General features: G+C 43.1%; 1 protein-coding gene across 2 annotated transcripts in view; it reads right to left on the bottom strand.

The window, feature by feature from the left end:
- Nucleotides 1-465: 465 nt before the first annotated feature.
- THADA (THADA armadillo repeat containing) overlaps nt 466-14,341 on the bottom strand; it is an 828,919-nt gene continuing 815,043 nt past the window's right edge. For both annotated transcript variants that reach the window (XM_029593321.1, XM_029593322.1), the window contains exons 37-38: nt 4,580-4,746; nt 466-2,927 (exon numbers count right to left, since the gene is read on the bottom strand). In XM_029593321.1, the coding sequence (XP_029449181.1) occupies nt 2,595-2,927; nt 4,580-4,746 (500 nt within the window). In that variant the 3' untranslated portion in view covers nt 466-2,594. The remainder of the gene's footprint in view (nt 2,928-4,579; nt 4,747-14,341) is intronic.

Genomic DNA, 14,341 nt, shown 5'->3' on the forward strand with positions numbered 1-14,341 from the left:
GAGTTAGGTGACAGTGCCTGTTCTGGCTTATTTATTTACCGCCTCCCAAGTTTCCCAAGAAATCGCCCGAAGCAGTGTACAATGAAACTAAAACAAATAAACAACAAACCAACACTAGGCAAACATTTTTTTCCTAAGCTCTTCCTGGATCTAATATTCCTATAGATCAATACTGAACGCTGCTTCCAGGAAGGCTTCCATGTTCCATTCTTTCTGATAGTTGGGTTTCTCCTTGCTGTCCTCTGTCTAGGTCTGAAATGCTGAACTTGTTGAGTGAGAAGCTGCTCCACTATTACTCTGAAGTACCGGAGAATGTGTAGAATGACACTTTGTGTTTGTAGCTCTCAGCTGAGCTGCTGAAGCAAGAGCTAGCTTGCAAGAAAGGGTAAGAAGAAGGGATTTCCATGGCAATATTGCAAAAAAATGACCGGACAAAGGATACAAAGTAAACGATTATTGTACAGCTGACAGTTTCAATCTTCATTTATTACATGGTTGGTTCATAAAATTACAAACTTTAAAAAATAAAACTCAAGATGATCAATAACATTTTTGTGCTCTATTGTTTATAAAAATGGTCAGTTTTGAACACAAACAGCTCACACTAAAATATTAAAAAAAAAATGCATGAGAATCATTATTCCTGTATAGATTAAAACCTTTGTTAAATCTGAAATTGTTTAAGCTACGTCGCAATAATCCATCTAAGCCACTGGAACCAGTCATGTCCCCAACATGTCACATAGGACCTAAGATGCTGGCTGCAGCTGGTCCACATCGCGTGCATAGTACAGAACGATCAGCATTAGCATACACTGGAATCTGTGATGCTGAAATGGAAGGGAAACTGATTTTGGAATTTCAATTAACAGCGCCTTAAAAGTACATTTTTAAAGTTCTCCAAGACTGGTGCTGCTACTTGATAAATGCTTGACATGTTACATAGTAGTACATTGGAGAGTAAAGTTTTGTTTTAGGTATTAAACACTCCGAATATAATAGGACACTATGAATGTTGCTGAGTTCTCATGGCACATACAAATGCTACTGGACCGGTTGTTAGGTTCAAATGACATTTTGAGTGGCTGAAATTAAAAGTGAGCAGTTGGCTTACAGATACAGACTTGCTAGGACCATTCATCTTACACCAAATGAGTTGGATGCTGGGGTCAGTACGGTAGTTTAGAAAATGCAATTAGCTGAATTCTGATTTCATGAATTATTAGAAGGAAATATTAAACCAGCTGTGGTAGAATGTGATAATGACTTATAATTAAACAGGGAAAAATAAACTGTGCTAAGAACTGGGGTATGCTCAATCAGTAATTTCTCACAGTGAAGTTATATGCAGAAGTAAAGGTTTGCTGACCTTTGTTTCAACACTCATGATTGCTTCAGAACGCAATTGCAAAATATGTGCTGTGCTGCCACCTACTGGGGGCTCTGAGCATACAAATGCATGGAAACAGGTCCAGACCCTTTGCCTGCAGCCTAATGAACAGTTTTGCTTATAATTATCTCAGTGATGAGCTCAAGCGAAAAAACACCCATCTTAACAGTGCTCAGAGCAGCCTGCAACAGACAAATGCATCAGAAAACTCTAAATAATGCAAGTTAGCTCTTTTGGGAAAAGGGGACCTAGAATATTTTTTGTTTTTCTACGAGTGTCTGTGAAACAATCAAAACTCACAAAACTCTGAGCACACAGTAGGGGATGGATTTTTTTTTTTTTAAGTATAAAGGTTAATGTAATAAGTATAATTTCTGTCCGGCACAGCTGAAGATAATGACAACTCGTTGAGCTTAAGTAAGGTTTATACCCCTGAAAAGGCCTGAAGCTAATTAAAAATAAGTATTTATTCTGTCATAAAGCACAAGATGATTTTATGCAGATTTATGCCAACCATCTAAATCAGATTCACAGGTTTTTGTTTTGAGTCCATTACTGTACAAGGTTGGTATCCAGTTATTTCTTTTCCTTTGTAAATGAGGACTTTTTTTTTTTTTTAATATGAAATATAATTTCTTGTTCAGAATTAAAGTACGTTCAGTTGGAGGGTGAGGTGTATGCGAGTTGAAAAGTCTAAAATTACAGCGGGCATGCAAAACAGTAAAAAAAAACCCCTTTCCCCCCCCCCTTTAAAAAAGTATTTGTCCAATCAGTAAAATGGAACTCTATTATTATCCCATTCTTGGACTGTAACCATGTCAAAGTAAATGGAAAAAAATTTAAGCTGGATTATGTTTATTGGAGGAGAGTTGAAGCCTATCTGATGTGAATAAAATGCACATAGCCCAGGACTACAGGTGGGTTCCACGTGGCTGTATGAAGCACATTGCATCTCAGTTAGCTTCCTTCCTGCAATAATGGATACTGGTCTAAATGAAATCAGTAGATATATTTCACAGACCGTTCTTGCATAGCAAGTCTGATGGAGCTGGACTAGATTTATGTCAAGGACATCACATTTTCTAACATTCTAAAATGTGTCGAGACATTAGCCTGAGATAGCACAGTCCTCTATAGTCCTCTGAAGTGGAATCCCGGGACTGCGGGAACATTTACAAGGCAAAATGTTCCAAGGATTTAGATTTTAGGGTTCCTCTGCTTTCTTGCCAGCACTGTGTCCCAGCAAGTTGAGTAGCTTAAGACAAGTCGATATCCTTTCTTTCTGAATTAGCAGCCTTGTAAATTCCTGAGTTTTGGAAAACTCTGGGGTAGGAGGAAGGTCTCGGAGGAGCTGGTCAGCCAGCTGGGCTTGGTCAGTCACCACTGTAGCCAGTCGTCGGAGTTCTGCTTGATCTAGAGAACGTGAGTCCACCGACGAGATGAGCACATTTAGGTGTTTACCAAGCAGTCTGGAATAGGCTAATTTTTCTGCCCAAAAGTTCACCTCTCCCTTATCAAACAGGTACTCATCTTCCACCTTAGGAAAACAAAACAAAAGATACTGAGTCAAAATAAACCACACTTAACTGACACCAACATTCTGGTAACAGAATCTAAATACAAGTTTCCCCAGTTTTAAGCTTTATAGAATATAACGTATCTTGGAAAATGCTTCAGCTGTCTTATTGAAAATCAAGGCAGGCATTGAACTTAGGGATGGTGATCATCAAGTCCCAAAAACATAATTTGACAGCTCAGACACAGGGCTGGTGAAACTATTAACAAAGGAATGAAAAATGTTCTATAAGAGTATAATCCCAAATACATAATGGGGTAGATTTTCAAAGCCTTACGCGGGTGGGGGGGTGGTTACGTGCCTATTTTATAAAGGCACGTAACCACCCAGGGCTTCGAAAAAGGGGCGGGGAGGGGGCGGGGCAGTCCAGGGGACAAGGCAGGGCCAGAGGCGTCCAGCACAGCGCCCATTTGCCGCTGTCAGAGGATGGCGTGCCGGCAGGCTGCCGGTGCACGCACGAGGTAAGATAAAGGTCGGGGGGGGAGTTAGAATAGGGCTAGGGGGTGGGAAGGTTATGGGAAGGGGGTAGGAAAGATAGAGTAGGGGCATGGGAACGGGTGAAGGCCGTGGGCATCGGCGTGCGCAAAATGCACTAGTGTGAACCCCATTGCGTGCGCCGACCCCCGATTTTATAACATGCGCGTACCTGCACGTGCAGGTTATAAAATCGTGCGTCCATGCGTAGGTATTAAAATCTACCCCAATATATTTTATCTGAAATTGTTACTGTACTTTGCATAAAATGCAAATCATCATTTTAAGACAAAAATATCATGTACTAAAATGATAATCCTGATTCACTAAGAGTTTTCTCCCAATTTGTGTCCTTAGCAGACATCTATAGCAAATAAGATACCATCTGCAGAAATACAATGACCTGCACATTACTGATTCCTAAATTAAATAAACCAGTTCAAGAATAACTCTCTAAATGAGTGTTCCCAAATGGAAACTAAAATAGAAAAATGTTTGATAGTGCATCAGGTCTGTTAAAGTGGCACATTTTCTGTCTATGGAAAAAATATGCAGGAAAACAAACCCAACTAAATAAAAATCACTGCTGTTGAGAGTAAATCTGCACTAAGATTGTTGCACTCCAATGGATTTCTACAGCACTGAGAAAACCTTACAAGCAAAGTAAAGAAAATAAAGCTCACCATCTCCTACAAAAATGTAGCAGAGTATAATTTCTAACACGGAAGAGTGTCAGTAACCCTGTTATTCACACCTCTCTCACTAACACCACACAACTTTTATCTTGCAGTGTTTTATCAGGAGAGTAGCTTTCTTCTGCTAGTCCCCCACATGCCCGAATGCTAAAAAAGAATTGTTGAAGTATTTGCTCTAAAAACATGATAACAAGTTCAAAGTATGTCAAAGGTCATTTTTGTTTTATCATATCAGCTGTCACCTAATGCCTTAAGATGGTTTATAACAGCTGTTTAGTTTCTGCTGACTAATCAAGACTGAATTTAGTGAGACTTAATAGGAACATTCTGGTTCTTCGTCATTAAATACTAAGTCAATCTAGTGCTGAGTAACCACCCGCAGAACTGATTCTATTCAGCTGACAAATCCCTGCACAACGGAGAAAGAGTGATGATGTGAATTACTGATTTTGAAGCCTCCAAGTCCCTCTTGAGGTCATCTTCTCCCAGCTGCCATTCTATCAAGATTAGGATGCCGGCAGAGGCTTGATCCCAGGTCTGAAGCAGCTCACAAAGCAGACCAAAGGCTAGATCCATGGCCATGGGTGGATTAACTACACAAAAGGAAAACTCTGCAGAGATAAAAAGTACAGATTGAAACGTAAATCTTACCAGTCACAGAGAATATCACATTGATGATGTTCTAACCTGAAACAACTGGACGGCCAAATTTCCAAAATCGAAATTTCACGTAATTTAAAGATGATCTATCACAGATGATATCCGGGGTAAGTAGTGCTTCCACCCCCCCCCCCCCCCCCCAAAAAAAAAAGAAGAATTAAAGGGCCTGATTTCTTCTCTCTGGCGCTGGAAGCATGAACCTGGTGCAGTAAATTGCTTGCAGTGCAGTTTTGACAAAAGCTGCGCTGGACCTCTCTCCCACTCCTGGCGGGGAGATTTTGGCCTCAGGAAGTGGGGAGAAGGTCCAGGGGTTGTTGGGGGTGCAGCAGGGTGTTAATTTATATTGCCGAGGGGAGTGAGGGGGTGGGAGGGCCTGGCCTTGGTGACAGGTTTATCTTTGAGGAAGAGGTTTGTCGGGGGCGGGGCTCGATCCCAGCACATTTTGAGATGTGGGGTGGGAGGTGGAAGGCCCAATAGGGCAACTTTAATATTAGGTAAGGGAGAGAGAAGAAATCGGGCCACAGGCCCCTTTAAATCTTTTTTTTTTTGGACAAAAGTTCAGCTAAGTCGGATATCATTTGAAGATATCCAGGCACACAGAAAGTTATCTAGCCGCACAAGGCGAAATTCGGCTAAGTTAGTCGGATAACTCAACTCCTCCCTGGAATACGTCAGTAACATCCCTTTTTTATCTGGCTAAATTATAGCCGGATGAATAGTTATGGATACGTGGCTGAATATGCCATTTAGACGGATGGCTTTCGAATGTGGACCTCAATATTTTCAGCTTCTACTATTTATCGTTTCTAAGGCACTGCTAGACATACACTGCACTGTACAGCTGCGCATAAGACAGACCTTTCTGCTCTGGACTTCAGCTATTCACACACACCATTGTCATCAACAGCACGACAATCAGTTTCCCTTTGGAGACCGAGGCACTAGTGGTGTAGTTTTCATACATTTTTCAAAAATAAAATATGATGTCACAACTCTGTTGGTATTAATAATCATAAATACAAGAATTAAGTGGGATAGTTTTATGCTAAAGGTTTGTATTCCCAGTTATAATGCTTTTCCCCTTAAAGCATCCCACAATCACAACAGAGTGAAACCATGCTTTTAACACCAGTTTTCAGCAGATTATTGTTCTACAGAATTGAGTTAGCAGTCACAGCAAGGAATAATTAAGGTCCTCTGTTTCATTTTAGGGGTCAATATTCAAAGCCATTTAGCTGAATAACTCATACATTATCTGGCTAAATATCAAGTTTTCGAATATTGGGAAACGCACCTGGCTAGATTTTAGCATTATCGGGCTCCTAGCATTGCTATGTGAATATTGCTGGAAGAGTAAGCTACCAGCGTTGCTGTGAAAGGCAATGCTAGGAGCTTTCAGTTCAAGCGTTTCTCACATAGCAATGCTAGAAGGCCTGTGCCCGGGTTTTGGTAAAAGCGTGAGGCACAGCGGGGGTACTGTGCCAGGGCAAGAACAGCCAAAGAAGGAAGCTTTGTACAGGAGTTGCCACCATTAGGTAAGTTGGGGAGCGGACTGCATGACCAAACGTTCACCTAGGGCACCAAATATTCTTGCACTGGCTCTCGTACGAGGAGGGAGAGAAAAGGCAGTTTGGGGCTTTTTCTGATGAATTGGAGAGTGGGGGAAGACTGACCAAAGGGGCCCACATTTTTTAAATGGCGAGGTTTGAGTGTGTAAGTTTAGCACACTCAGCTTAGCAGGTCATTTCTTAAATATTGGGGAGGGGGGGAGAATGGGCTGCAGGCCCACATCACTCCTGCCACACACCCCCCCCCCCCCACCAAGATATCCTGTTAAATGGCAAGTTATCAGACTAGACAAGGCCAGATAACTTTAGACCTAACTGACTATATTCAAATATAGAAACATAGAAATGACGGCAGAAAAAGACCAATCGGCCCATCCAGTCTGCTCAGCAAGCTCCCACACTTATTTTCCCATACTTATCTGTTTCACCAACCACCAAGTTCAGGACCCTTGTTGGTAACTGATTGATTCAAATTTCCTGCCATCCCCTGCCATCGATGCAGAGAGTAATGTTGGAGTTGCATCAAAGGTGAGCATAAGACTTAATGGTTACAGGTAGTAACTGCCGCATCAAGCAAGTTACCCCGATGCTTGTTTACCCAGACTGCACAGATCCATGCCTTGTTGGATGTTGTCTGAATGTAAATCCTCTTTTCCACATTGATAGGTTTATAGGTTTAAAAGTTATCCTGCTAAAGTCAGCCAGACAACTTTAATCGTGGATATTCAGCGAGACATTTATCCCGCAGAGCATCTGGGATGACTTATCTAGCTAACGTTCGTTGGATAATTTGTTTGCTGGCCGCCTTACTGAATATTGGCCTCTTTAATGTTTATGGTTTAGGAGAGGCTTTCTTAGGTGGTCACATCTACTACTTTAAATGTATGTAAATGTGGGCAATGCTCTGCTTGTTCTTATCAGAACCCAGCGCAGATAATATACTGATAAATTACTGGTAGAATTCTGTGAAAAAGAAATTCTGTGCACAATATTTTAAAATTGTGCATATTTTTTGTCAAATAATACAAAACAGTCAGTCTTTAAAGTACAATTCAGAAAAAAGTTAATGAAAGATGCAGAATGTTTTGGCAAAGAATCCCTCCTAGGAACACTATAATAGCTCTCTCTACCACCTTTCCCCTTGCTTCCCTATGTAACCAGCCTCTCATTCTCCCCCACCCCAGCTCTCCTTGGCCCCTTACCCTCTAGTTTCTTTCTTTCTTCCCTACCCCCAAACTCTCTCTCTTTTTCTTCTAGCCCCTCCCCCTCAGCTTTTCTTGTAGGACACAGCTTATGACCAGTGTCTTCATGGCGAAACGCTACAATTTAAATGAGTTCCACTGGACACCAAACCATCTGGATGCAGCCGCAATATTATCATAAACTAAAGCAACAAAACCAACTTTCTTTCATCCACCATGCCTTCATTAACAGTATCAATTAATTATATTTCATAGACCAGAGACTGCACTATCTCTCTCACTATATATAAAAAATGGTTGATGGGGTTGGTTGGTTGGTGCTTGTTGACTCTGTAATGCCCTCCCAGTGCTTGTGTGGACTCGCAGCATGGAGTGTAGCTGATGGCAGAGAGCCAGACAAATGCAGCCATAGAGCTGGCCAGGAGTCATTTGAGTCAACTGGATGAAAAGAGCTGCGGTGCTGGTGTGGAGGCCAGGCCCCATCAGACGAGAAGACTGCAGGGCCAGAAAAAAGGTGCTGTTACGCTGGAGGCTATATTCATCGGCTGCTACATAGCCGGATAAGTCACTTATCCGGCTATGTAGTTAACCGGACAAGTTGTGGGTGGGCAATGGGTGGAACGGGGCGGCGATACTTAGCCAGATAAGTTATCAGGCTAAGTAGCAACTTTCAGCCTTAGACAGATAAGACTTATTTGTCTAAGTAGCGATTTGTCCAAGGATATTCCGCAGCATATCCATGCTGCTGAATATCCCATCTAAGTCAGCCGGATATGTCTATCTGGAAAACGATCTGGGCATCATAGCTGATATTCTTTTGAAATCGTTGACTCAATGTACTGTGGCGGTCAAATAAGCAAACAGAATGTTAGGCATTATTAGGAAGGGATGGTAAATAAAATGGAGGATGCCATAATGCCTCTGTATTGCTCAATGGTTAGACCACACCTTGAATAATGTGTGCAATTCTGACATTTCAAAAAAAATATAGTTGCACTGGAAAAGTACAGAGAAGAGCAAACAAAATGATGAAAGACATGGAATGGCTCAAGAGATTAGAGCTGTTCAGCTAGAGAAGGGATGGCTGAGGGGGGGGGGGGGGGGTATGATAGAGGTCTACAAAATTATGAAAGCATCTGAAAAGGTAAATGAGAAATGGTTATTTACTCTTTCAGATGATACGAGGACTAGGGGGCACTCACTGAAATTACCAAGTAGAACATTTAAAACAAATCAGAGAAAATTCTTTGTCACTCATTGCACAAGTAAGCTCTGGAATTTGTTGCTGGAGGATGTGGTTAAAGTAGTTAGTGTAGCTAGGTTTAAAAAAGGTTTGGATAAGTTCCTGCAGGAGGTGTCAATAAACTGCTATTAATCAACAGGAATAGCCACTGCTTGTTAACGGCATTAGTAGCATGGGATCTATTTAATGTTTGGGTACTTGCCAGGTACTTTTGACTTAGAGACAGGATACTGGGCTTGATGAACCCTTTGTCTAACCCAGTATGGAATATCTTATGCTCTTAAGGTTATAGGGCACCAGGCGGTGCCTTGGGAAAGAATAAAGAAGTTTACTGTGTGGTCAAGTCTTTCTGGGATAGGGACCTCTTATACTTAAATAATCAGTACATAACCACCTATAATGTGACAACTCAAACATACCCCCTACATAAATACTCTCCTTCTCCATCCCCAAGACATTCTCCATCCTGAGACAACATACACCATAACCATACACATCAGCAACACACACACACACACGCAAACCTCTCCCACTCTCCCACACCCACCCTTTCTGCAACTCACTCACACCCAACTTGCAGTGTCCCAACCATTCATGTGTCTCAGTTTCACAAAGACATCTCTCATTCACCAATACACACTTACCCCTCTCCCACTTACACACACACACACTCACTTCCCACCCACAGACACCACTCACTCACGCAGCTCCAGCTCTCACTAAAGCCCAGGTGGGGACATATAAGGGGAGGGAACTGGGGACTAAGTTTACATCCCACTATCCTGTCATTTAATGACAGGCTTTCTCAGTAGTTACATATAATTAATACAGCAGTACCTAACCAGACATGCTACTTCCATCTGAAAACAGTTTTTTATGAATGAACATGAGAACAGAATTTCTGATTGGTTGGAATAAATTACTATCGGTAATTCGGTGGAATATTTCCCATATTTTTCTGCAGCTGGGATGCCTGGTTATTGTTGGTTTGAAGAATGATTTTTTTACCTTTCGGAAACAGATTCATCCATAGCGTTCACCCCTTAATGAATTAAATATAATCCATTTGGTACAGTTATCAAATTGGCCTTGCATATGGATCTGATGAACTGCTAGATGGAAAAAGGCTCATATGCTGACAATATTGATGGGTTTAAAGGGCTATCATGATTCAGATGTGGAGAAGTTGTCTAATTCTAGGTAACAGATTATAATGGAATTATATATAACTAGTGTAAGAGCCCATCAGAAATGATGGGGGTAAAAGGCTGACATGCGTGTAGAGCCACTCCCGCCAACGCAAAGCTCCTTTTCTCAGTCACTGATAGAGAATGTGCAAACTCTTCACAGCTCGCCCATTGTTACCCACGTCCTGTGAGAAGTGCATTTTACTTGTGTGAAATGTTTAATTAGGGTTGTTATGAGACAGTTTTTGGTGGGATATCAAGAGTAGACAGTCATTAAATCTTCTTAAAATGCAGTGCAATTAACGGTTTTTGGAGTGTGAGATATAGTCTGACTAACACATGAGCAATTATATCTTTAGAGAGGTTAAGGCTATCTCCATTATTCTATGGAATACAATTATTCTTCTAAATAATCCAGCTAGTGCTTCCCAGTCTGGATTTTGATGCTTGCTATTCCCTAACCCATTTTATGGATGAGCTAAGCGAGTGCTCTCCCCAAAAGAAAATCTCACCCTTTACTCAAACTGCCTGTGTCCTCACTCACACTGCTATGTCCATCTACGCTGCCAAAATGGTGCAAGCTTCCAGCATATAAGTAAAATGCTGTGCTTCCATGTGCCAGATGCTCAGGGAGGTGGTCAGAAATGCACTGAGTCCAAAAGAAAGGTATCACCATCTACTTGTCTGTAGACCTTTATTTCTTCAATATAGGGTAGAGGAGCTCAGGACATACATAATGAATCTTTCTCAGATGCACTTGCACACATATGCTCTAAGAACAAGGCAAATTTCCATAGGCTGATCACCCTGAAAATCAGACCTGTTTGTAGCCCTTGAGGACTGGAGTTGAAAACTCCTGGTATAGTGAGTACAAGTGTCCCGAGTTATTATTCCACATACTTCAGTTATATCTGCATGTGCAATATATTAGGAAGGGAATGGTTAATAGAATGGAAAATGTCATAATGCCTCTATATTGCTCCATGGTGAGACCACACCTTGAATACTGTGTACAATTCTGGTGCCACCTCTCAAAAAAGATATAGTTGCGATGGAGAAGGTACAGAGAAGGGCAACCAAAATGATAAAGGGGATGGAACAGCTCCCCTATGAGGAAAGGCTGAAGAGGTTAGGGCTGTTCAGCTTGGAGAAGAGACGGCTGAGGGGGGATATGATAGAGGTCTTTAAGATCATGAGAGGTCTTGAACGAGTAGATGTGACTCGGTTATTTTCACTTTCGAATAATAGAAGGACTAGGGGGCATTCCATGAAGTTAGCAAGTAGCACATTTAAGACTAATCAGAGAAAATTCTTTTTCACTCAACGCACAATAAAGCTCTGGAATTTGTTGCCAGAGGATGTGGTTAGTGCAGTTAGTGTAGCTGGGTTCAAAAAAGGTTTGGATAAGTTCTTGGAGGAGAAGTCCATTAATGGCTATTAATCAATTTTACTTAGGGAATAGCCACTGCTATTAATTGCATCAGTAGCATGGGATCTTCTTAGTGTTTGGGTAATTGCCAGGTTCTTGTGGCCTGGTTTTGGCCTCTGTTGGAAACAGGATGCTGGGCTTGATGGACCCTTGGTCTGACCCAGCATGGCAATTTCTTATGTTCTTAATTCACGCTCACATGCACAAGCACTTATTCCAAATACTAAGTGTTCTGGGCAAGATCTTTTTAACAAATGTTGCATTAGAGATGGTTAACTTTTAGAAATATCTATTGCTGGTATCTCTTGCTACTGATGTTTGAACCTCATGCCCATGCAGGCATCACAAAGATACAGTGCAAAGAGCTAAAAAGCCACCTGGAAACGCGCGCACTTGTCACTATGCGCACAAATGAAATGTTCAAAAAAGGGGAGGAGCCTGGACGCTCCTGGATTTTAACTTGAAATTAGCGTGTAAATATTTATGCGTATAGCTGCGTAACTTTACTTCTGGTATGGATGATGTGCAAGTTATAAAATAAAGAGAAATAGGCAGATCAGCGAGGTTTTAAGGGGCGGGGCTAACAGGAGAGAACTGAGGGCGGGGGGTGTTTGAAGTCCTATTCCTTACCTGGGTGAACGGGGTATGAATTGGGAAAACTGGTAATGGCGTTGGCGTGCGTGTCTTTTAAAATCCCCACACTTACGCGGTGACCTGGCATTTGCGCACGCAAGCGCATGTCCACTTAAAATTGCATGCAGATGTGCGCTCGGTCAGGCTATTTTATAACCTGCGTGCATGCATTCGTGTGTGTTATAAAACGACCATGTCCCTGGGCGTGGGCTGACGAACGTGTGCACATGTGCACCCAAACGTTACTGTCTTGGGGGTAATTTTCAAAAGGATTTACGTGCTTAAAATTGGCTTTTACGTGCGTAAATGAATTCTATGTGTATAAATGGGCTTTCGAGAATTTTTATGATATATGTTTTTATGCCCGTTGTTGCGACCGTCGCTGCCTGACATCTCCACTCCGCCCTCCTTACCACTTTGGCGACGCCCTCCTGGGTTGATGGAAGTTTGGCTGCCGTGGCGTCACCTTGCCGACCTCCTCCAGCGTTCCCGGGCCTGCTAGACGCTGCCTTCCGCCATGTTCTCCTGAGGCCTAAAGGCGCGCGCACGGCCCCAACTCAAGTACCAGCAGTGGCGCGAACCTCAGGAGCGTCCCCCTGAGATGACATCATCATCTTCGGATATTTAAAGGTCTTTCATTTTGCTAACTAATCGAGTTAGCAAAGGGTTTCCTACCTAGCTGCCTCCAGGTATCGCTGCGGATGGAATTCGCTCTCCAAAAACCTTGCTACTCTGCCTCCTCGGACTTTACCAGGGGTACCCGCTCCTCGGGGGCCTCGCTCTCTCTTTTACTTTTCAGGTCGCAGTCTGGAACCGGTACTCGCTCCTCGAGGGCCCACATTCCCGGACCTGCTACTGAACATAACTTCTGCCAGGAAGTCACCGCTGCCTACAACACCAGTGAGTTACCATCTCTCTCTCAGAGCTTTCCCTGGAACCAGGTACTCGCTCCTCGAGGGCCTACTTCATTCCAGCTCCTGGGCTATTCTAAGAGACTACAATGTGAGTGTTACCATCAAGGTTCTGTTCCTGAACTCTGCATACTCTGCCTACTCACTATCTCAGTTTCTCTACAGCTCAGCCTTCCTGTACAGCCCAGCCGGACTCTTCCAGCTCACTACTGCCACCTCTGGTGGTTCTCAAAAACTGTTTAATAAAAGAACTTGTGTGTGTCTGTCTCCCAACTCTGAGCCTGACCGGTGGTCCCTTTCAAGATCTTCCCCCGAGGGTGTGGTCAGCTGCCACCGGCCCAAGGATCCACCCACAACCATCACAAATAATAACAGATTGCTAACTCCATGGATCCGGCACAGCTCAATGTCTTGCAGGCCATACCGGGCCTGGCCCTGCGCATTTCGGAGCAGCAAGACGCCTTGGAGAAACTTACTTCAACGTTCCATCAGCTACACACACCGAAGGTTCAAGGCACAGCTTTCAACCAATAAGGTCAGTTACAGGAGGTAACTTTAAAGACTGCTGTACCACTGGCAGCTCCAATCCGCCTTTCCAGAGAAATCCAGAAGACTCGGGGCTTTTTAAACCAGTGCTGCATGCATTTTACCTTACAGCCATCTTTATTTCCTACAGCTCTCTCCAAGACTACCTATATCCTTTCTTACTTGGATGGTAGGGCCTTGTCTTGGGCATCTACCTTGTGGGAACGCAAGGACCCCATTTTGCAGGACATAGAAGGATCTATGGACTTATTTAAATCCGTTTTTGATGACCCTGCCTGAACTGTTGTCGCCGGTTCTGCTTTGGTTGAATTGAAGCAAGGCAACAGATCATTGGCTGAATTTGCCATAGAGTTCAAAACTCTTGCGGAAGAACTCTGCTTGGACCCCAAATATCTCAAGACGCTCTTCTTCAGAGGCCTGGATAACCGTTTAAAGGACGAGCTGGCTGCTCATGAAACACCGGACTCGCTGGATGAACTAGTAGCCTTAGCCACTCGGATTGATCACCGGCTCCGGGACAAGGTGAAGGAACTCAGGCTTAAGGTGTTACCTAGATTGAAACAGGCTAGTGCTATACCTGCACCTCGGATGGTTCCAGTAATCTCTGCTGCTGATATTGATGAACCGATGCAACTTGGTCATGGACATTTGACTTCCAAAGAGAGAAGACTCCGGAAGAGACATGGCCTATGCATGTACTGTGGTCAGCCCGGCCACGACGTCTCTACATGCTCTATTCGTCTGGAAAACGGACGGGCCTAAGTCCTGCAGGAGGACTGTTCTTAGGCCTCACTATGCCCTATCCTCCGCTCTCTCTCCCAGTCTCC

This window comes from Rhinatrema bivittatum, chromosome 3 (assembly GCF_901001135.1).
Source record: "Rhinatrema bivittatum chromosome 3, aRhiBiv1.1, whole genome shotgun sequence".
Classification (NCBI taxonomy): Eukaryota; Metazoa; Chordata; class Amphibia; order Gymnophiona; family Rhinatrematidae; genus Rhinatrema; species Rhinatrema bivittatum.